Source organism: Artemia sp. Qi Xiang Cuo, chromosome 1 (genome assembly GCF_049724085.1).
Source record: "Artemia sp. Qi Xiang Cuo chromosome 1, ASM4972408v1, whole genome shotgun sequence".
In the NCBI taxonomy this organism is placed as follows: domain Eukaryota; kingdom Metazoa; phylum Arthropoda; class Branchiopoda; order Anostraca; family Artemiidae; genus Artemia; species Artemia sp. Qi Xiang Cuo.
This window is the reverse complement of record NC_142794.1, coordinates 83,633,115-83,654,745: the sequence shown is the minus strand read 5'-3', so window position 1 is coordinate 83,654,745 and position 21,631 is coordinate 83,633,115. Positions and strand designations below refer to the sequence as shown.

At 37.6% G+C, this 21,631-nt stretch overlaps 1 protein-coding gene across 1 annotated transcript in view; it reads left to right on the top strand.

The window, feature by feature from the left end:
- The window catches only part of Rpn10 (regulatory particle non-ATPase 10), a 128,353-nt gene that overhangs the window by 25,152 nt on the left and 81,570 nt on the right, over positions 1-21,631 (top strand). The window contains exons 3-4 of the mRNA XM_089087424.1: positions 2,146-2,257; positions 10,481-10,636. Coding sequence (XP_088943550.1) covers positions 2,146-2,257; positions 10,481-10,636 — 268 coding nt within the window. The remainder of the gene's footprint in view (positions 1-2,145; positions 2,258-10,480; positions 10,637-21,631) is intronic.

Sequence of the window (21,631 nt, the reverse complement as noted above, 5' to 3'; positions counted from 1 at the left end):
ATCTTATTTTCCGCTTATTTTATTATTTTGGAATGAAAGAGACTTGCGAAGTTTATTTTTAGATTTACTAGAAAGCTACTCATATTAACCTATGTAAAAGCAATGAATACGTAAACATTACTGTCTATTTTGAAAAGGAAAGAGAACACTTCTGTTCTATGGTTTTTATAAAATAAAAACAGTTGGAACGCTCACGTGGTGTTGTACCTAATCTAACAACCCATCAAAAACAGATGTGCGGGTTTGCAATTTATCCAAGGCGAACAAGCATTACATACCGTTTAGTGCCCCTGTATCTGTCATGTCGATGAAGTATCATAAAGCGAGGAGTACTAAGGCATGTCAGTCAGCTATTGTTAGACTTGCATTTTCTTATAGCAAAAGACAGGAAGTGCTGCATGTTGACTATTATTTTATCCAAATCTAAAGGCCTGAAGTTTCTAAATAAAAAAATCCCCCCCGCCTTTTTTTCTCTTCAATTATGTTAGCTTGAAATATTGTTTTAGAACTGAGCAGTTCATTTACATCTGTTTCCAGGGCAGAGAACTGAGATTTTATTGATACCTAAAGTTGAATAGGCTAATTTAATTGGAGAAATGAAATCCGAAAAGGAAGAGCTACTTCCTTATTTTGTGTTTCAGTGGCATGCTTTTAAACGAAGGTATCCCTGTTATGATTGGCTCGCATTAAGAAGATATAGCCAAGAATCAATTCAACATCCTTAAAATATTTAAGGGAAGCCACACCCGACTTCAAGGGGAGGATGTAATGAAAGAAATGGGGTCCATAATTATTTTCAATATTATATATAGAAAAAAGGTGACCGAATTGGTATTCTACTTTTTGTGAAGTTAGAACTTCTGGGTTTCCGACCCTATCCATTTTCTATGAGGGAGGGGGTGTCTAATTTCGTGTTATAAGAACATTTACTTGGGATCATGCCTACTTTACGCGTATTGGTAACTATATTCTTTTCTCCAGGGCATTTGCAAGTAGGAATGTTAAGAAAATCTTGTTACACAGTGAGAGCTTATGTAATAGTTATGCATTTGGGTATCTGAATTTTGTAACAACCTTTGTAGGGTCAATGGAATCTTAGTAAAGTTGGGTTAGAATCAAGATTGGATGGTTTAACTGTGCCTTTTAAGGGTCTGCATCTAATTCGACCGCTTTGGAAGAAGGAGGAGCTATTCGAACTTCATTTCGTTAGTTTAAATATTAGTCGAGTTGCACGGGTGGTCGTACTCGATTGTACCTTTGCGAGGCAAGGGGTACGTTATTGTCATTCTCATTCCTAAGAATGAACAATCGGATCTCAAGTTAGCTTATGAGGATTGATAGGCAGGTAAGACTTTTGTTGCGGCTTTTAGAGTTCAAGTCTAATCGGATGGAAATTGTTATGCGTATTGATATGCAGCCATCACCAGTGGGTCACAATTGACGCAATTCCTAGTGAGCTTTTGGTACTGGCGACAAATAAACGTTTCAAACGGATTAGGATCAATTACGCTTGAGATTATAAAACATAGTTTAGTGGTACAAATTAAGACTAATAACCAGATTTCCCGTTTGAAGCTGGTTCTGGTTTGGGGATTTCTACTCTTCGAGAAATTATAATTTGGAACAATACGCCGACATCCGTTGCTATCCCCTTTGCTATTGAGCTACATTAACATCTATATATTTAATATTGTAAATACTCTTGAATCATAAACTCTGTTTAGATGTGCAATAAAGCGTCTTTGTATGATCAACGCGCGTGAATATCTGGGAATGTTAATCATTTTGGGGAACGAGAAAAATGCAGAGAGAATACAAAGGAAAAATAATAGAAGACAATAATAAGATTTTGACAGATTCACATAAGCGTTAAATTTTGGAACCGAATATTGGACTATGAAACTGCTTGAAGGTTCCAAATGTATTTTCCTCAAGTTCTACTTTTCCTTCTCAGAAAATCATAGACACTAATATATTACATTCTAAGTTCCTCTACGATATTTGGGAAAATGTAGAAGTAATAATTTATGAAAATCAATGATGTATACCTGTAGGAGGGTTTTGTTTTCACCTTTTTGTCAGGTTTCATTTTAGCCAGGGGTGAAAAAACAGTACAGTACTCTTATTTTTTGTTTCCAATTTCAGTACGGAAGTTCTCGTGACGCTTACAACGGATTCTGGCCGAATTTTAGGAAAATTGCACCAAGTCCAACCAAAAGGAGAGGTAGATTTCCTGTCTGGTATCAAGATAGCCCATGTAAGAATCACTTTATTGATTTATAAATTCATTTAAATTTATTGCAAAGAAAAAACAGAAAACTAGACAAAAATATCCATTAGGCTTTTAATAGGCTTCCCAATTACAATGAACCAACAGCGCCGTGGCTAAATAAATAAATATTGAAATATGAAAGCAGTTAAAAAGCCATTACCGAATCCTGTGTTTTTATTTGTATTTATAACACAGGTCTACCTTGAAAGTTATTCAACGGAGGTGATAGCTGAACGTTCTGTTTTTTTTTTTTTATGATGATATCATAAATGGCCTCTATTTTTTCTAATGCGTCACATTCTATTGAAAAAGTCCATTATGCCTTGATTTAATTTGCTTTTCCTAGAAATTGTTTTTGATATAACATTTATTTCTAGCTTTTCTGATCATTGTTATATCGTACATCATCCCTCTGCCATGCCTTCCTGTCACCATTTTTTGCCTCTTGTCGCAATCTCTAGGCCAATAGCGTCACGAGTCATTATCTCAGCTTCTTATTTCGGTTTGTGGACTTCGCTGGAACGCTTGCTAAGCGGCTGTAATAGGCAGCAAAAACGTTTCCTATGGGAGGGAGGAGGAAACACCCTCCCCAATATTCCTGTGACTCGGTAAAATAAAAGTAGGTAAAAAGGCGGTGCGAAAGAATTCCATTCGCGAGAATTACCGTTCGATTAGAATTCCCACTGCATAGAGGGAGCCCAAAAATTACTCTGATTACTGGAATGTCTCATCTCTTCAGGGTCTTCAGACTCGGAACGTTCATACGTTCAAGACTAACATACCGAATACAAGCCCCATGGATTCACCGAAGCTCTTCCCTCAGGTCGAAATTGATAATATGACTAGAGATGTGAGCCTTTTGAAAGAGTCAGCCGCATTGTTGGGCTCCAGATTGAAAGGAAAAAAGCTTATGAGAGGAAACGCTTCCTATAGTAAAGGCCATACAGCTCTAATGTTTTATTATTTTTTTTCCAGAAGCATTTCATATGGAAGGGGTCGTCGTATAAACTTCAAAGGGGGCTCATTCGATTGGAAATCAAAAGTTTTAGTGCCCTTTTTAAGAGTCTATAGTGATCGGAGGGCAACTAGCCCCCCCCCTCCCCACGCCCTTTTTGCCCCAAATACGTCCGATAAAATTTTGAGGTAGCCATTTTGTTAAAAATAGTTCAAAGATCATAACAGAAATTCTGGGGTTGAAACAAGCCCCCAGGGCCCGGGGACAGGTATTGTTAGTTATGCCCTGGGGGTATATATGGTTTTTATGGAAAGAATGCTCGTATAAACTTCCGATGGGGCTCATTTGACTGGAAATTGAAAGCTCTAGTTCACTTTTTAAGAGGCAAAGGAGATCCAAGGTTAACCACCCCCCCACGCCCTCTTTTCCCAAATGCATCCGATAAAAATTTTCAGATAGCCATTTTGTAAAAATAGTTTAAAGATCATATAATAAAATCTCTGATGTCGACAAAACCCCAAGGGCCCGGGAGCAGGCGCTGTAAGTTATGCCATAAGGGTATATATGGTTCTTATGGAAGGGATGCTCGTGTAAACTTCAAAGAGGACTCTTTTGATTGGAAATTGAAAGTTCTAATTAGATTTTTAAGAGTCAAAAGAGATCCGAGGGCAACTAGCTCTGCCCCCCTCCCCTCCCGCCCTTTTTTCCTCAAACCCATCCGATAAGAACTTTGAGATACCCATTTTTTTTAAATAGTTCAATGACCACAAAAGAAAAACTCCGGGGTCGACACAACCCCCAAGGGCCCGAGGACAGGCGTTGTGAAGTTTGCCCCAGGGGACTATATGGTTCCTAAGGAAGGAGTGCTCGTAAACACTTTAGAGATTGCTCATTTGATTGGACATTGTAAGTTGTAGTTCAGTTTTTAAGAGTCAAAAGAAATTGGAGGGTAAATTTCTTTTGACTTCTTTGACCCCCCCCCCCCCACCACGCTCCTTTTTCCCCAAATGCAGCCGATAAAAATTTTGAGATAGCCATTCTGTTAAAAATAAATCAAAAGTCAAATAACAAAACTCAGGTGCTGACACAACCCCCCAGGGCCCGGGGGCATGCGTTGTAAGTTATGCCCTAGGGGCATATATGGTTCTTATGAAAGGGATACTCGTATAAACTTTAGAGAGAGCTCATTTGATTGGAAATTGAAAGTTCGAGTTCACTTTTTAAGAGTCAAAAGAGATCCGAGGGGAACTAGCCCCCCCTCCTTTTCTTCCAAATCCATCTGATGAAAATTTTGAGATAACAATTTTGTTAAAAATAGTTCAAAGGTCGGATAAAAAAAAACTCCAGTGTTGATACAACCACCCAGGGCCCAGGGGCAGGCGTTCTAGGCTATGCCCTGAGGGCATGTATGGTTCTTATGAAAGGGATGCTTGTTTAAACTTAATAGAGGGTTCATTTGATTGTTCAAGTTCAAGTTCCATTTATTTCCATAAATAACAATAACAATAACAATATCCCAAAGGGCTCAATGGCCCGTTATTTGGGAGACGACATAGAATACTGCGTCATTGGCGCTTTACTGAAACCGAATTTTATTACAAATATCTTCTTTTATACTTAATATTGAAAATACATATTAATGCTACAGTTAAATTTTGAACTGATTAGCTTTCAGCAATTAATGTCATTATACATCAAATATTCAGTTTAATTTATTAGTTCTTTCTAAAGTTGTTCAAGACGAATATAGTTTCACTACAAACAAGAGTTTAGATACTACCGCCTTCCTTAGATGTAAAAACTTAAAGCCTACTGCGTTATTGGCGCTTCATTGAAAACTAATGATATTACAAATATTTTCTTTTCCAGTTCTTACAGCATTGAAAATGAAAATCAAATTACACTGTAATACAATCTTCAACTTTCAATGGATCTTTCAATAATTAATGTTATTATATACAAAACATTCAATTTGGTTTTGTTTATACTTTTCAAGACTGTTTCAGGCACATAGCCTATAGTTTAGAAAAACATGATACATATAGTTTGAACACCATGAAAAACTTAGAAACATCAGGTGGCTATGGGACTATTCCTATTCGTGGTGCCTTAAAAGTTATCTCCTTGTATCTTTGCCTTCAAGGCGGATATATGAAGTTCCCCTTTGTTATGTTTGGGCTGGATACGTTTAATAAGACTCGATATTGGCGAAAAAAGAACGGCCAAAAAGAGAAAATCTTGAACCAAGAATGCTACTCTGGACAGCATAATTGACTCCCAAAATAGTATTGTTACCCATTATGACTTAAAATGAGGTTAATTGTAACATTTTGTCAAATTTATCACAAAAAACGGTATTTGTCTCAAGAGTGTGTGCCCAAAGTTTTTGGGCTTATCCGAAACCAAGTTGAAAGAGGGAGTCTTTATTTGTCCAAATATCAAAAAGCTTATTTCACTGCACTTTATAACATTATGACTATTTAGTGATTTTTGTGATTTTGCTGGACAAAGTTAAAGCTTTAGGCTGCTCTGTGAGGGTCGCACTCCCTTTACATGGATGGATTATCCCAAATATGGATTGTGTCAGCAAAAACAGTTGTCCTCAGTTTAAGTTTTGTTCAAACTTGTACATTTGCTCAATGTGCATGTACATTTTTCTACGTAATACTTTAAATTAGGTATTTTTTCTTTCCAAGACCATATTACCTTTCTATGACGAACAAATATAATTTCAAATGGGGATAGGTCCGTTTATTAGACAGTGAAAACATATACAAAAGTCGGGATATTTCGACCACATAGAGCGATCGTCATAAGCAGAAATACGAAAATGTTAAAATTAAAACTAATATATTTATACAGAAAAAATAATAACTTCCAATTCATTCCCTAGATTTGTCTGAGAAAGTTCAATATCTGGGTTCATCCCAAGTCTTGAGTTATGACTTTCTTCTTTAATATTGCCTAAATGTAAGTTGAATTTCAAAAAAAGGTGACAAAATATTCTTCGTCTTCTAATTGGAAATGGAACATTTTTAAATTTATAGTTATGTACTTGATTGGTCACATCTCCCCATATAAACGACTTATCCAATCAAGTATATAACTATAAATTCAAAAAATAACTGGTTTTTTGTATCGTTTGTATAACCAAAGAATTGATTATTTTATTGAGGTTGGAAAATCAATTTTCTTCACAAAGAATTGATTATTTATATTTAAGTTAATCAGAGAATTTCTTTTCAAATGGATTTTGAGCCGAAATTTTCTAGATCAGTTTCGCAAAAGATTCTGGCTTAATCAAATTAATGGGGCCATTTATGAAATCAGCACGCCAAATAACATAAAACTCATCAAAAACTTATTGCATTTTTCAAGAACTTCTCTATTCGCAGGTCTGTGTAATTGGGAAAGGAGACAGCATGAACCACTAAATCATTTATCCAACCAGGTCATAAAAAAATTCTCATTAAAGACAACAAACCAACGAAAATAAGTAATTTTCTCACATCGATCAGCAATCATATGGGATCATCTAGTTTTTGGGAAACGTAAAAAAACACCCTATTGTTCGGAAATACAACTATTATGAGTCCAAACTGGGATACCAAGAAAGAACCTCCCAGAAAAATCTCCCAGTCGTAATTAGCTGTAACCTAACCTTATCTTGCCTAACCTACATAAAAAAAACCTTAATTTGTATACTGATTTCAGATCTATAGAATTCGTTTTAATTTAATTTTACCTGTCGTAAGTTATGTTGACATTTAGAGTCATCACTTTTGTTTAGTTTGTCAACCGGGTTTCATCAACAATTTGATCACATGGTAGCTTTATAATCTTACTGTGACTAATATGGCTGTCGAACACAAACCCATTCTCATGACTATGTAATAAAATACCCGAATTCGGAATTGCTAAAAAAAATATTGCACCATACACCGGGAAAGTTATAATTCGTTTAGTTTAATTAGGACTTTCTTGAACTGGTAGGGACCTAGTTATTTAAATTGTCCCCTTAACTAATGAATAGGTATTTTTCCTTGCTCGGTATGATTCAAAAGCGGACAACGCATTTACACGGTGTGATTGTTTGCCAAGGGTCCAGGCGTCCCCTTCCCCGGACAATTCCCCCCATATTCCCACTGGATAATTTCGGATGTTTATTAGAAGGGAAATTGAAAATTCCATTTATCTGTTTAAGTCAGAGGCAATGCTATAGTATCGCCTATAAGTAAAGAGCCATAAGGTTCATTGTATTATTCATTTTCTCCCAAAGGCACCTCATATAAAAGGGGTGGTTGTATAAACTTCGGAGGGGGCTCAACCGATTGCAAATTAAAAGTTATAGTGCCCTTTTTAAGAGTAAAAAAATGATTGCAGGGCAACAAGCCACCATCCATACCGTTTTTTCCCAAACGGATCCGATCAAAATTTTGTTCAAAATAGTCCAATGGTAAAAAAAATCATGCCTTCAGCTTGAGCAAACCCCCTTCTAGTTCCCGGGGCTATGCAAGTTGCCTATTGTTAAGAAGTAACGTTTTAATGGGAAGGGTGTTCGTATAAACTTCGGAGGGGGCTCATTCAATTGGAAATCTAAAGTTCCAGGGCCCTTTTTTAAGATTCAAAAGTGATCAGAGGGTAACCACTCCCTCCCACGCCTTTTTTCACCCAAATGCTGCATCCGATCAAAATATTGAGTTAGCGATTTTATTCAAACTAGTCCAAAAATTAAATATCTATGTCTTCAGGGATGACCCTCCCTCCGTCGTAAAGCCCCAGGTGCAAGGGATGTAAGTTATGCAAGTTGCCACTTTTTAACATGTGAGGTTTTATATTAAGAAAAGAGGGCATTTATGACCCTGGATTTCCCAAAAAGGATTGGAATATTAAGTGAAACTTACAGGAAATGTTGAGAGGGAATGCCAGACCCAATCAAAACTCACTTTGTCCTTGCTGGTTGTGAAAAGGGAATGTTAGCAATATCTGAACAACGGCTCTTGGTATTGGGCGCAAATGCCTCAAAGCGTGCATTTTAATGCCAAAACGTCCTGACTCTCATCGAGATTTAGAATTAGCTCTAAGGAAGGGTTGGGGGTGTGGGATGCAGGTATAAATTGATATACAATGCCTCATGACCCGCTGAGCCATGAACAACCCGTCTTCGAACACGGCTTGTTCTTGTCTAGTGCATCAAGCGTTTTCACAAAGCAGGTTCTCGAGGAAAACACGGGGTTGAAACTTCGAACCCGCTGAAACTAGACGAAAAACTAGAAACTTTAAACTAGACGAGAACAGTCCGTGTTCGAACCCGCTGAGCCTGAAAACTCGGCTCATAATAATCTAAACGGAGAAGAAGAAGATAAATAATGAATGGAAAAGTGGAATAAATTGAAGTGGAATATTGGAAGGAGCTCGTCAGAGCTCAAGAACGTTTGTACGTTAAGATAAATCATGACTATATAAAATAAAAATTAAATTTAAGATAAAGACAAATACCATCGATTAACTACGGTATCATTTGATTCAAGTTTTTAAATTATCCATTGCGAATGGTAAAATCTGATCACTAGACCTTCTGAATGGGCTGAATTTTGATATTAGAAACATCTCATTGTGAATAGGCCTTGAATAGATTCCACATAAGATTAGCTTACATCTTAAAGATAAATTCTACGAAATTAAGGAGCTAAACTTAATCTATCTTTAAAGTGATACATCAACCAACAAGGTGTCTTTTGTCCTGACTCTAAGGCCTTTGCCTTTGCTAGGCTACCGTTTTTACTCAAATCAAAAATCCAGTAGTTGAGGCATCCGAGAGTCATTTATCGAATTTTAAAAAATTGTTAGCTGCTTGGATACATAATGATTAATTGGTATTTATAGACAGGATGTGAACGCATAAAATTAATTTAAATGACCAATTCACAACGTAAAAAATGTTTGTACTGCAAGGGCTAGAAAAGGGGTTGAAAACTAAAAAGAATAATAGTTGTATAATAAAATGAATCTGATTTGAAATATTAACTACTGACTGAAAATGAGAAGACAGCAATTTCTTAGCCATTCGTAGATTAAGTGGGCTGCTACTTCGTTTTAAGAATCAACTGAATGTGTTTATCTACTGAATGTGTTGGCAAAGGTGGCGTAAGACTATTCTGAAAAGGAGCCGCTATTGAGATGTATTTACTTTGTAAATGTTAGGGACTGCTGACGTCGCGGATATTGTATAATCCTTGTTTTTCTCTTTTTTACTATTGTTTCGTTTTAAACTGTTTACCAGTTCTAACTGGAAGACTACATGTCGTAAGGTCTACTTCTACCATAGTTCTTACATAGATATTTACTATTCTTGCTTTAGAACGATCTCTTTTGCTACTTTAGAAATGCACTAGACCTTTCAATCTCTGTTCGAACTGTTCAAATTAACCCTTATCAATATCCTCACTGACTATATAAAGTGGTTCGAAATCAGTTGGCGAAGTCTAAAAAAAAAGAGCGAATGAAGGTTTGTTTCAAAATTTTAGAATTTAGAAAATTTTTAGATTATTGTCTAAGTGATGACTGTGTCGATAGGTATTTACTCTCATGCGGTCTGTAGACGTAGATACGCCATAATTTAAGCAACGTGATTCTGCAACGTTCTTTGCTCCTAAAGATTGTGACCTCTTTTAAATCATAGAAGACAACTGTCACAACAAAAAGCTCTATCTTTTGCAGAAATTGAAGTATTTTGTATCTAGTGCACAGGATTGTGTTTGATTGGAGCTGGAGGTGCGGTGCTAAAAAAAAAAAAAAAAAAAAAAAAAAAAAAAAAAAAAAAAAAAAAAAAAAATCAAACCTCAGCGGAAGTATTGATTATCGAGGGGGGTACCCCCCTATTTTGGAATAATATGTCTTTGTTTTAAGTTTTAAAGTCAGTTACTTCCGTTCGAAAAACATATTTTTATATGTTCAATTTGAGTTGGTTTTCAATATCACTTTCAGGGGTTATTCTAAATATGCATGGGTTAATTGAGTTAAGAATGGTAGATGAAGATCTTCTTAATGAATGAAGAGGAGGTGAACACAGTGCCCCTCCGATGGCCCCTCAAATCATACAAATAGAAAATCTTTAGTTGGTTCTGTTTCCGAAAAATGTGTGACATGTTTGCTTTTGAAGACAGTTAAGAAAAAGTTCCATTTTCTCGTTAAGATGTTTATTTATTTTTTTCTCCTTTCTATCATAAAAATCGAAACATGTTCTTTTTTAGCTTGCTTTAAAGCATCGCCAAGGCAAAAACCATAGGATGAGAATTGTCGTTTTTGTTGGAAGTCCAGTTGGAATAGATGAAAAGGAACTGGTCAAAGCAGCCAAAAAGCTAAGAAAAGAGAAAGTGAATGTTGATATTATCAATTTTGGCGAGGAGGTAGGCTCTTAGACAAAAAAAAATGTGTTTTTATTTAACTAGTGTATTGGTCTTTTTCAAAAATATCTTAAGACTTATTTTCCAGTTTGAACAGTCAATCAAAAAATTTGTTCCAATTATTGAATTTAAAGAAAATTTCTGAATTTACAGAAAATTTTTCATAACGACGCTTTTGTTCTATTAAATGATAAAAAAATTATTCAGTTAAAATACCGAAACAAAAAATTTTTATTCACAGGAAAAGAATTGCAAATTACACGTCAGAAACCCTAATTGTTTGTATGGGTTTCTTGAAGAAATATAATAAACATTAAGAATAAAACAAAAATAAACAACACGATAACGGTCCTCATGAGTAGATCCCTCATATAAAAAAATGAAGAGACGTTTTGGAAACGGGGTATCAATTGCCAGCTAGCGTAATGTAAATGAAGCCATGTAGTATGGTATCCCATTGAAGACTTGAAAGAATATATGGTAAAAAACAGGCATAGATCTTATATACAATAGCTTCGTTAACGGCATATTCAAACTCAGGGTATTGATTTATATTTAAATTAATTTATAGGTGTCCAATCCTGATGCTCAATTAAGCTTGCATTCCAGTAATACTAATCTAGTGATAATATAAAGCATGATATTAGACGAGCCCTTATGAGACCTAATGGAAATCATCACCGTGAACTGGCCCGTGGCCCCGTGAACTGTTATAGTGGAAGAGTACATTGGGCTACATCTAATGGGAAGGACTAGTATGTTTTGCTTTGTATCTGACATTAACTCCAAGCAAAAGTTATTTGCGCTCTGAGCAACGATAAGATGAATGCACTGGTGGAGTGTTGACTGATTTGTACGGATCTCAGTATCTAAGCAGTTTCTCTTTTAATTGCTGTATAACGGCCTTGAGGGATTCTGTTGCTGTAGATAATCTATTAAACAATGTCGGTTTATGAATTGGAAGATGATTTTTTTTTTCAAATGAATTTCATCACCATAAAAATGAAACAAGATCTAAAATCTTAAATAAAGCTTGCTTCTTGCAGCTACTGCTACATCTGTATACTTTTATATCGAATCCAAACCAATAAAGGCGTAATTTGATCATTAACTGCCAATTTTACCCTAGCTGTCAGGTCTAATAGGTGGATGTGGCTGATCACAATTTAGCACTTCCCTTACAGAGTTCCGGTCAAGCAGGGGCACTCAAAATCGTAGATGAAGCTATTATCCTGGTCTGGTTGAATTCTGCCATCCCCTCTTGTTATTACACTGACAAGGTAAACTACCCCTCCCCTCTACGGAGGTAGAATCAAGTGTAGACCCTAAGGGGAACTAAGGAGCCTGGCTCTTACCTCCCACACGATTTTTTTGGTATCCGACATCCCCGTCCAGTAGATACGATAATGACAAAAATTTTGAGCCTCCTCTCTCACAGATGGCGTTGCGGTCTCAAACTCAGAAAAGACACTGTTTATTGCTTCTCCACTGATTTTGGTCCCCCCTCCCCACCCCACACGTACACAAACACACAAACAGAGGTTGGATTGATCCTAGACCCTCGAAAGGCACTACTAGGATACTAGCCATTTATGCTGGTCAAATTTGGTTTAAATGGGAAATGCTCTTCTGGAACTTAAAAAAAAAAAAAAAACAGTTTAATTTCAGTTACAACTTTCTACCAACTTTTGCGAAATTCGATAACTTGTTCTGGTTACACGAATTACCTGTTCTGGTTACTGGTTACCTGATTACAAGAATTTATGACCATTATAACTCTTATTTCCCGAAGAGTTCGGATTGTTTCTGGATCCTGCTGCGTCTCAGTTAGGACACTCATTCTTATTTCCTCACTAATTATGGTTAAGATTAGACGTCTTGTTTTTAGTTGTTATACTGATGGCGAAAATTCATGGGTATGACTTTTCAGGTCAGGACTGTCAAAATGCATTGTTAGAACACCAGCTGTTATTTTCCCTAACGTTAGTTGAAACCCGACAACCCCTTCTGGAGAAGTTTGTCAAATGTATCCGATGGCCCTTTTGGAGTGGATGTGTCTTGATGACATTATCCTAGCATCCAAGCTCCTCCCCCAGAGAGGTTGTAATGTCTACGGCCTGTAAAAAAACATAACTGAACAGTAATTGTTACTTGTAATTAAGATTTGGTCGAGCTCCAACATCCTCTTTAAGGAGTTATCCTGATAACTAGAATTTAGGGACCCTCTCCCCTCAAAGAGGTCTTATTTTTCTTGATCTCTGAAAGGCACAACTGGGGCATAGGATGTTACCTTTCAGAAAGTTGACTAGGATTAATAAACCTCCTCTGGTAGATGCCCAGGTGGCAAGAATTGAAGAGCCCCATTACCTTATTACCCATCGTATATATGTTCCGAAAAGAGAAAACGCAGAAGTCACTTCTCACTTTTCACCAGCTTTTGTTGAAATACTACATCCCTCTCTGGTAGATATGTTGATGAGAAAATCGGCCTTTGCCACAGTCCCCACAAACGTAGAATCAGGTTCAGATCCTTATACTGTGAGAAAGCTTCAAGTAGGAAACCAACTTTAACTTCCCTCTAAGTTTGATTGAGATTTGACAACCCGTTCTGGTTATCGGATTGATACGAATTTAGTAGCCTTTCCCACAGAGGCCAGATTGAACATAGATCCTGGAAAGACACAGCTTGAATACTTACACTTACTTTCCACTTACACTTAATATCGTGATGATATAATTTTGTGGCTAACTCCCACAAAAAGGTCAGGTTGGATACAGACTAACTAGGTTTGGCAGATACTTGGTTGCCTGGATCCTTTGGCAAACAAACGTAGTTATTCTTACTTTCTTTCTCTCTTTTCTTTCTCTTTTTTACTCTCTTTCTAAGTTTTTGTAGTTTTCAGTACTAGACAGCTCTCAGGTAAACTGAAAATGTGGTTTTTCCTATATGTACCGACTTTGACTATCGGTTTAGTGCCTTCTGCCTTATTAAGCTTTAAATGGGAAGACAGATGCACATGCGAGGTACATGATTATAGTTTTCTACCTTTTATTTTCAATTCTTCATGTTTTTCAATACTGTACAGGTGTCAGGTAGAATGAAAGTGAGGGTTTTCGTAGATATACTAATTTTGACGAAAGATTGAGTTATTTGTGTCTTATCAAGTTATGGATAAGCGCGGATTTCCACATGTAAGCAGAATATGGAGTATATAGAAGGAGTTGTTTTGATTCAGTAAGCTAAATTTCTCCACAGACTAACATCTGTAGAGTTAAGGCCCTTCAAAGTTTTTGCAGGTAATTGCATATTGATGTATGGTAAGGTAGGCACTCCCTGGTTAATTTTGCCTATACAGCAAAAATCAAATAGAAAAAAAAAATTAAAAATTGCCATTTTATTCCTCATCTAAAAATTGTGGAAATCCACAAAATTAGAAAAGTCCTATACGTAAACTGCAGCACTGGGATGTAGTTAAACTAGAAGTTGCTCTGAAAAACAATAAAAAAAATCTGCGTGCAATGAAGAAATTCATCTGACCCTATTAGGGAATGGGACTGGGGCACGATTACAATGATATTGGTTATTACATTTAGAAAGGGGAATAAAATTGTATATTTCTCTTTTTTTATATTTGATTTCTAATGGGTAAGCAAATTAACTGTGGACTTTCTGCCTTACCACGCATCCTTGTGTTATTATCTGGAAATATTGTGGGCGAACTTACCATAACGGACATATATAACACTTCTGGAGCAATTCAGCCTCTTCAATAAGGAAACTTCTTCTAGGTGTTCTATCTTTTGCTTACATGCGCAAATGCCTGTTTACTGAGAGCTTAATAAGAAGCATATGGTCAAGCCTATTGTCAATGTTAGTAAATCAGAGCCAACGCTATAGCATTGCCTATAGTAAAGGCCATACAGCTCTAATGTTTTATTATTATTAATTAAACAAACTTCTTCCACAAAATAAGTTTTTCAAAGAAAAGTAAAGTACTCCATTAAACCAAAAATGAGCAAAAATAAAGTCAAATAATCTACCAAGCGCGAAACTACCACAAATCAGCATCGATAAATAAATGAAACCCAAAACGAACAGAAATTACAATAAATAACTGAGTCAAACTAAAAACGAGCTGAAATTAACATGAGTAGGGCTCAAAAACCCTATGCTTTCCCAAGGCCAGAACATGCTTTGCACTTTACTGAAAAAATATAAATGTTTTTACTTTTATAACTTTAATAAATCAAATAATATTAACATTTTGATTACTAAATATCAGTATATGTATATTAAACTGACAATGCACATTCATTTGTATTTTATTCAGTAAAGTACAAATTATGTTCGGGCCTTGGGAAGGCATATGGGGTTTAAGCCCTACTCATGTTGATTTCTTCCCGTTTTAAGTTTCACTCGGTTATTTATTGTAATTTCTATTCGTTTAGGGTTTCATTTATTTGTCGATGCTTATTTGTGGTAGTTTCGAGCTTGGTAGATTATTTGATTTTATTATTGCTCATTTTTTTGTTTAATAGAGTTCTTTACTTTTCTTTTAAAAACTTATTTTGCGGAAAGTTTTTTTAATTAATTTCTGTTCGTTTTATATTGACATAGTCTTTTCAGGGAAAAAGAAAGTAATACTTTAAATCTTTTCGTTTTTTTAAGACTTTATAATTTGGCCTGAATTTTGTATGCTGGAGAAAAATTTTCAACAATTTTTAACAAAAAACACCCTTTTAAAAATCTGGACACAATTAGTAGTATTTAATATAGTTTCATACCTCCACTAGTTGACCTGAAATAGAAAACTTGATACCATTCGCAAAAAAAATCTGCTTACTTTCTTTGATAGCTTGGATACACTTAACGCTATTTTGATTTAGTCAAATTTTAAGAGCAGAAGTAGCCCCGACAGTGTGAACATAATACCCTCAGTCGTTCTTGGGATACTGCTGAGATACCTTATTGGGAATTAGCATTAACACAGTGCATTTTGATTTAATCTTAAGGCAACATTTAGTTTTTAAACATAATGGGCAATTGGGAGGGTGGGGGTGGGAGGAGGATTCGTTGTTCTCCAATCACTTTCGACCATTAAAAGAGCATTAGCCCTTTCCATTTTCAATCGAAGAGCAATTTTCGAAGTTCCTACGACAACTCCTTCGGTGCGAAGTGCCCTGGTCTAAAAAAAAAATAAATAATACATTGTACCCACATCGATCTCTGCTATAAAAATGTCAAGCCTTCCAGTCACTTTCGACTGTTAAAAAGGGCACCTGCCCTTTCAATTTCCAATCGAATGAGTCCTTTTTTAGTTTCTAAGACAACGCCTTCTATAAACACCTTATATTCCCCAAGGGCATAAATTACAACCCTTGCCCTGAGGGCTGTGATGGGGTTGTCATCCTCCAAAACCTAATTTCCAGAACTTTCAACTACGTTAGACAAAATGGCTATCTCAAAATTTTGATTATATGTGTTTGGGGAAATGTTGGGCGTGAGAGAGGCGTTAGTTTCTCTCCAATCACTTTCAACTATTAAAAAAATCACTAGCCCTTCCAATTTCCGATTGAATGAGCCCTTTTGAAGTTTCTACGACAACACTTTCAATAAAAACCATATATACCCCCGGGGCATAACTTACAACCATTGCCCTAAGGGCTGGGGGGGGTGGCATCCTCAAAGACCTAATTTCCAGAACTTTCAACTAAGTTGAACAACATTGCTATCTCGAAAATTTTATTGGATGTGCTTGCGAGAGACTTGTCAGCGAGAGAGGGGGGTTAGTTGCCCTCCAATCACTTCCGACCATTAAAAAGAGAACTAGCCCTTTCAATTTTCAATCGAATGAGCTCTTTTTGACGTTTTTACGACAACGTTTTCTATAAAAATCTTATATGCCCCAGGGCATAACTTATAACCCTTGCCCTGAGGGCTGTGGGAGGGTTTTCATCTTCAAAAACCTAATTTCCAGAACTCAAAATTTTGAATGGATGTGTTTGGAGAAATGGTGGGCGTGAGAGGGGGGTTACTTGCCCTCCAATCACTTTCGACTATTAAAAAGGGTACTAGCCCTTTCAATTTCCAATCGAGTGATTCCTTTTTGAAGTTTCTACGACAACACTTTGTATAAAAAAAATCTTATATGCTCCCCGGGCATAAATTACAACCCTTGCCCTGAGGGCTCTGGGAGGAGTGTCATCCTCAAAAACAATTTCTTGACTTTTCTACTACGTCGAACAAAGTGGCTATCTCAAAATTTGATCGGATGTTTTTGAGGAAATGGAGCGTGTGAAAGGGGTGTTAGTTATCCTCCCCTCACTTTCGACATATTAAAAAGGGCACAAGGTCTTTTAATTTCCAATCAAATGAGCCCTCAACATCACTATCTATGAAAACCTTATATGCCCCCAGGGCATAACTTACAAGCCTTGCCCTGAGGGCCCTGAGGGGTTTATCATCCTCAAAGACCTAATTTCTAAATCGTTTAACTACGTTGAACAAAATGGCTATCTAAAAATATTGAATGGATGTGTGTGGGGAAAAGATCGGCGTGAGAGGGGGGTTAGTGTCCCTCCAATCGCTTTCGACTATTAAAAAGGGCATGAGGGCGAGTGAGGGCTGTGGGGGAGGGAGGGCTGGGGGGGGAGTCTCATCCTCTAAAATATAATTTCCGGACCTTTCAAATACTTTTAACAAAATGGCTATATCAAAATTTTGATTAGTTGTCTTTGAATAAAGGGTGGGCTTGGAAGAGGTATTAGTTGCCTTCCAATCTTTTTCGACTATTAAAAAGGGCACTAGCCATTTCAACTTTCAATCAAATGGGCCCTTTTTGAAGTTTCTATGGCAACGCTTTCTATAAAAACGTTATATGCCCCCAGGGCATAACTTACAACCCTTGCCCCGAGGACTGTGGGGGGGGGTCATCCTCAAAGACCTAATTTCCAGAACTTTCAACTACGTTGAACAAACTGGCTATCTCAAAATTTTTTGATTGGCTGTGTTTGGGGAAAAGGTGGGCGTGAGAGGGGGGTTAGTTGCCCTCCAATCACTTTCGACTATTAAAAAGGTTACTAGTCCTTTGAATTTTCAATCGAATGAGCCCTTTTTGAAGTTTCTACGACAAAGCTTTCTATAAAAACCTTAAATGCCCCCAGGGCATAACTTACAACCCTTGCCCTGAGAGCTGTGGGGGACTGTCCTCCTCAAAAACATAATTTCTATCTGGAAATCAACTATGTTGAACAAAATTGCTATCTTAAAATTTTGATTCGATGTGTTTCGGGAAATGGCGGGCGAGGAAGGGGTGTTAGTTGCCTTCCAATCACTTTCGACTATTTGCACTAGTCATTCCAATTTGTAATCGAATAAGCCCTTTTCGAAGTTTCTACGACAACTTATTCGATACGAAGTGCCCTTGTCTAAGACCAAGAAACCAAACAAAATAAATAATACATTGTTCCCACATCGTTCTTTACTTAGGCAGCGCTATTGCGCTGCCTATGGTACCTCATATTGGAAGGGGTACTTCATATTATAGGTACTTCATATGGAAGGGGTTGTCCAATAAACTTCAAAGGGGGTTCATTCGATTGGAAATCGAGAGTTCTAGTGCCATTTTTTAAGGGTCAAAAGTGATTGGAAGACAACTAACACCCCTTCCACGCCCACCATTTCCCCAAACACATCCAATCAAAGTTTTGAGATATCCAGTTTGTTCTACGTAGTTGATTTCCTGATAGATATAATTTTTTTGAGGAGGACACACCCCCCACAGCCCTCAGGTCACGTGTTGTAAGCTATGCCCTGGGGGGATATAAGGTTTTTATTGAAAGCTTTGTTGTAGAAGCTTCAAAAAGGACTTATTCGATTGGAAATTCAAAGGGCTAGTGCCCTTTTTAATTTCCGAAAGTGATTGGAGGTCAACTAACCCCCCTCTCACACCCACCTTTTCCCCAAACAGATCCAATAAAATTCTGAGATAGCCATTCTGTTCAACGTAGTTGAAAATTCTGGAGATTAGGTTTTTGAGGATACCCCCCCCCCACAGCCCTTGGGGCAAGGGTTGTAAGTTATGACCTGAGGGCATATAAGGTTTTTATAGAAAGTGTTGTTGTAGAAACTTCAAAAAGGGCTCATTCGATTGGCAAAATAGTCAAAAGTTAATAGTTAATAGTCAAAAGTTATTGGAAGGTAACTAATACTCTTTCCACGCCCACCATTTCCCCAATCGCATCCAATCAAAATTTTGTGATAGCCATTTTTTTCAACGTAATTGAAAGTTCTGGAAATTATATCTTTGAGCAGGACACTCCCCCCACAGTCTTCAGGCCAAGGGTTATAAGTTATGCCCTGGGGGCATATATGGTTCTTATGGAAGGAATGCTCGTATAAACTTCAGAGAGGGCTCATTTGACTGGAAATTGAAAGCTCTAGTTCACTTTTTAAGTGTCACTTTTTAATTGGAGGGTAACCAGCCCCCCGCACCCTTTTTTTTCAAATGTATCCAATAAAAAAGATCATTTAACAAAAACTCCTGTGTCGGTACAACCCCCAGGGCCCGGGGACAGGGGTCGTAGGTTGTACCTAGGGGGCATATATGGTTCTTATGGAAGGGATGCTCGTATAAACTTCAAAGAGGGCTCATTCGATTGGAAATTGAAATTTCTAGTTCACTATTAAGAGTCAAAACAGATTGGAAGGCACCTAGCCCCCTCCCCCTCCCTCGGGGGGGGGCTAGGTGCCCCCTGTCCTTTTTTACTTAAACCCGTCCGGTAAGAACTTTGAGATAGCTTTTTTTAAAATAGTTCAAAGACCATATAACGAAAACTCCGGGGTCGAAATAGCCTCCGAAGGCCCGAGGGCAGGCGTTGTAAGTTATGTCCTGGGGGAATATATGGTTCTCATCGAAGGGATGCTCGTAAAAACTTCAGAGAGGGCTCATTTGATTGGAATTTGAAAGTTCTAGTTCAGGTTTTAAGAGCCAGCAGAGATCAGAGGGTAACTATCTCCCCCCCACTTCTTCACCTAAATACATCCGATAAAAATGAGAGTCAAAGGAGATTTGAGGGTAACTAGCCCCCGCCCCCCACACGCCCCTTTTTCTCCAAATGCATTCGATAAAATTTTGGGATAGCCATTAAGTTAAAAAGTGTTCAAAAGTCAGATATTAAAAACTCAGGTGTCGACACAACCCCCCGGGACCCGGGGGCAGTCGTTGTAAGTTATACCCTGTGGCATATATGGTTCTTATGAAAGGGATGCTCGTATAAACTTCAGAGAGGGCTCAATTTGATTGGAAATTGAAAGTTCGAGCTAACTTTAATAGTCAAAAGAGATCCGAGGGCAACTAGCCCCCCCCCAAGCCTTCTTTTTCCAAACCCGTCTGATGAAAATTTTGAGATATACTTTTTGTTAAAAATAGTTCAAAGGTAAGATAAGAAAAATTCCGGTGTCAATACACCCCCCCCCCAGGCCCAGGGGAAGGCGTTTTAAGTTATACCCTAAAGGCATGTATGGTTCTTATGAAAGGTATGCTCGTATAAACTTCATAGAGGGCTTATTTGATTTGAAATTGAAAGTTCTTGTTCACTTTTTAAGAGTTAAGGGCAACTAGCCCCCCCCCCAACGCCCTCTTTTCCCCAAACCCATCCGCTACAAATTTCGAGATAGCCAGTTTTTTTTAAAATTGTTCAAAATTAGATAACAACGCCCCCCCTAGGGTCCGGGGGTTAGGCGTTGTAAGTGTTGTCCTGGGGGCGTCAATGGTTCTTATGAAAGGGATACTCGTATAAAATTCAGAGTGGGCTCATTTGATTGGAAATTGAAAGTTGTAGTTCGCTTTTTAAGAGTCAAAAGATATTCGAGGGCAACTAGCCCCCCCACACCCTTTTTTCCCCAAGCCTATCCGATGAAATTTTTATAATAACCATTTTAAGAGTCAAAAGAGATCGGAGGGCAACTAATCCCCCCCCCTTCCACGCCCTAAGTGCATCCGATAAAAATTTTGAGATAGACATTTTGTTAAAAATAGTTCAAAGTTCAGATAACAAAAACTCCGGTGTCGACACAGTCCCCCAGGGCCCGGGGGTAGTCGTTGTAAGTTATGCCCTGGGGGCACATACGGTTGTTATTGAAGGGATGCTCGTATAAACTTCATAGAAGACTCATTTGATTGGAAATTGAAAGTTGTAATTCACTTTTGAAGAGTCAAAAGTGATCGGAGGGCAACTAGCCTGCCCCCACACTCCATTTACTTTTTTCCTAGACTCACTTCATATGGAAGGGGTCGTCGTATAAACTTCAGAGGGGGCTCATTCGATTGAAAATCGGGATTTTTAGTGCCCTTTTTAAGAGTCAAAAGTGATCGAAAGGCAACTAGCCCCCCGCCCCCAAGCCCGTTTTCCCCAAATACATCTGATAAAAAATTTGAGGAAACCATATTGTTAAATAATAGTTCAAAGATCATATGACAAAAAATCCTTTACGTGTGCCCATTTTTTTTTTTTAAATAGTTCAAAGGTCAGATATGAAAAACTCCTGTGTCGACACAACCCCCCAGGGCCCGAGGCAGGCGTTGTAAGTATTGCTCTGGGGACATATATGATTCTTTGGAAGGGATGCTCGTATAAACTTCGGAGAGGGTTCATTTGATTGGAAATTTAAAGTTCGAGCTCAATTTTTAAGGGTCAAAAGAGATCGGAGGGCCCCAAGCCCCCCACGCCCCTTTTCCCCAAACCCACCCGATACAGATTTTGAAATAGCCATTTTTTTTTAATTTCTTAAAGGTCAGATAACAAAAATTCCAGTGTCGGCATAACCCCCCAGGGCCTGGGGAGCAGGCATTGTAAGCTATGTCGTGGGGCCGTATATGGTTCTTATGAAAGGGATGCTCGTATAAAGTATAGAGAGGGTTCATTTGAATGGATATTAAAAATTCTAGTTCTTTTTCTCAGAGTAAAAAAAGACCGGACGGCAACTAGCCCCTCCCG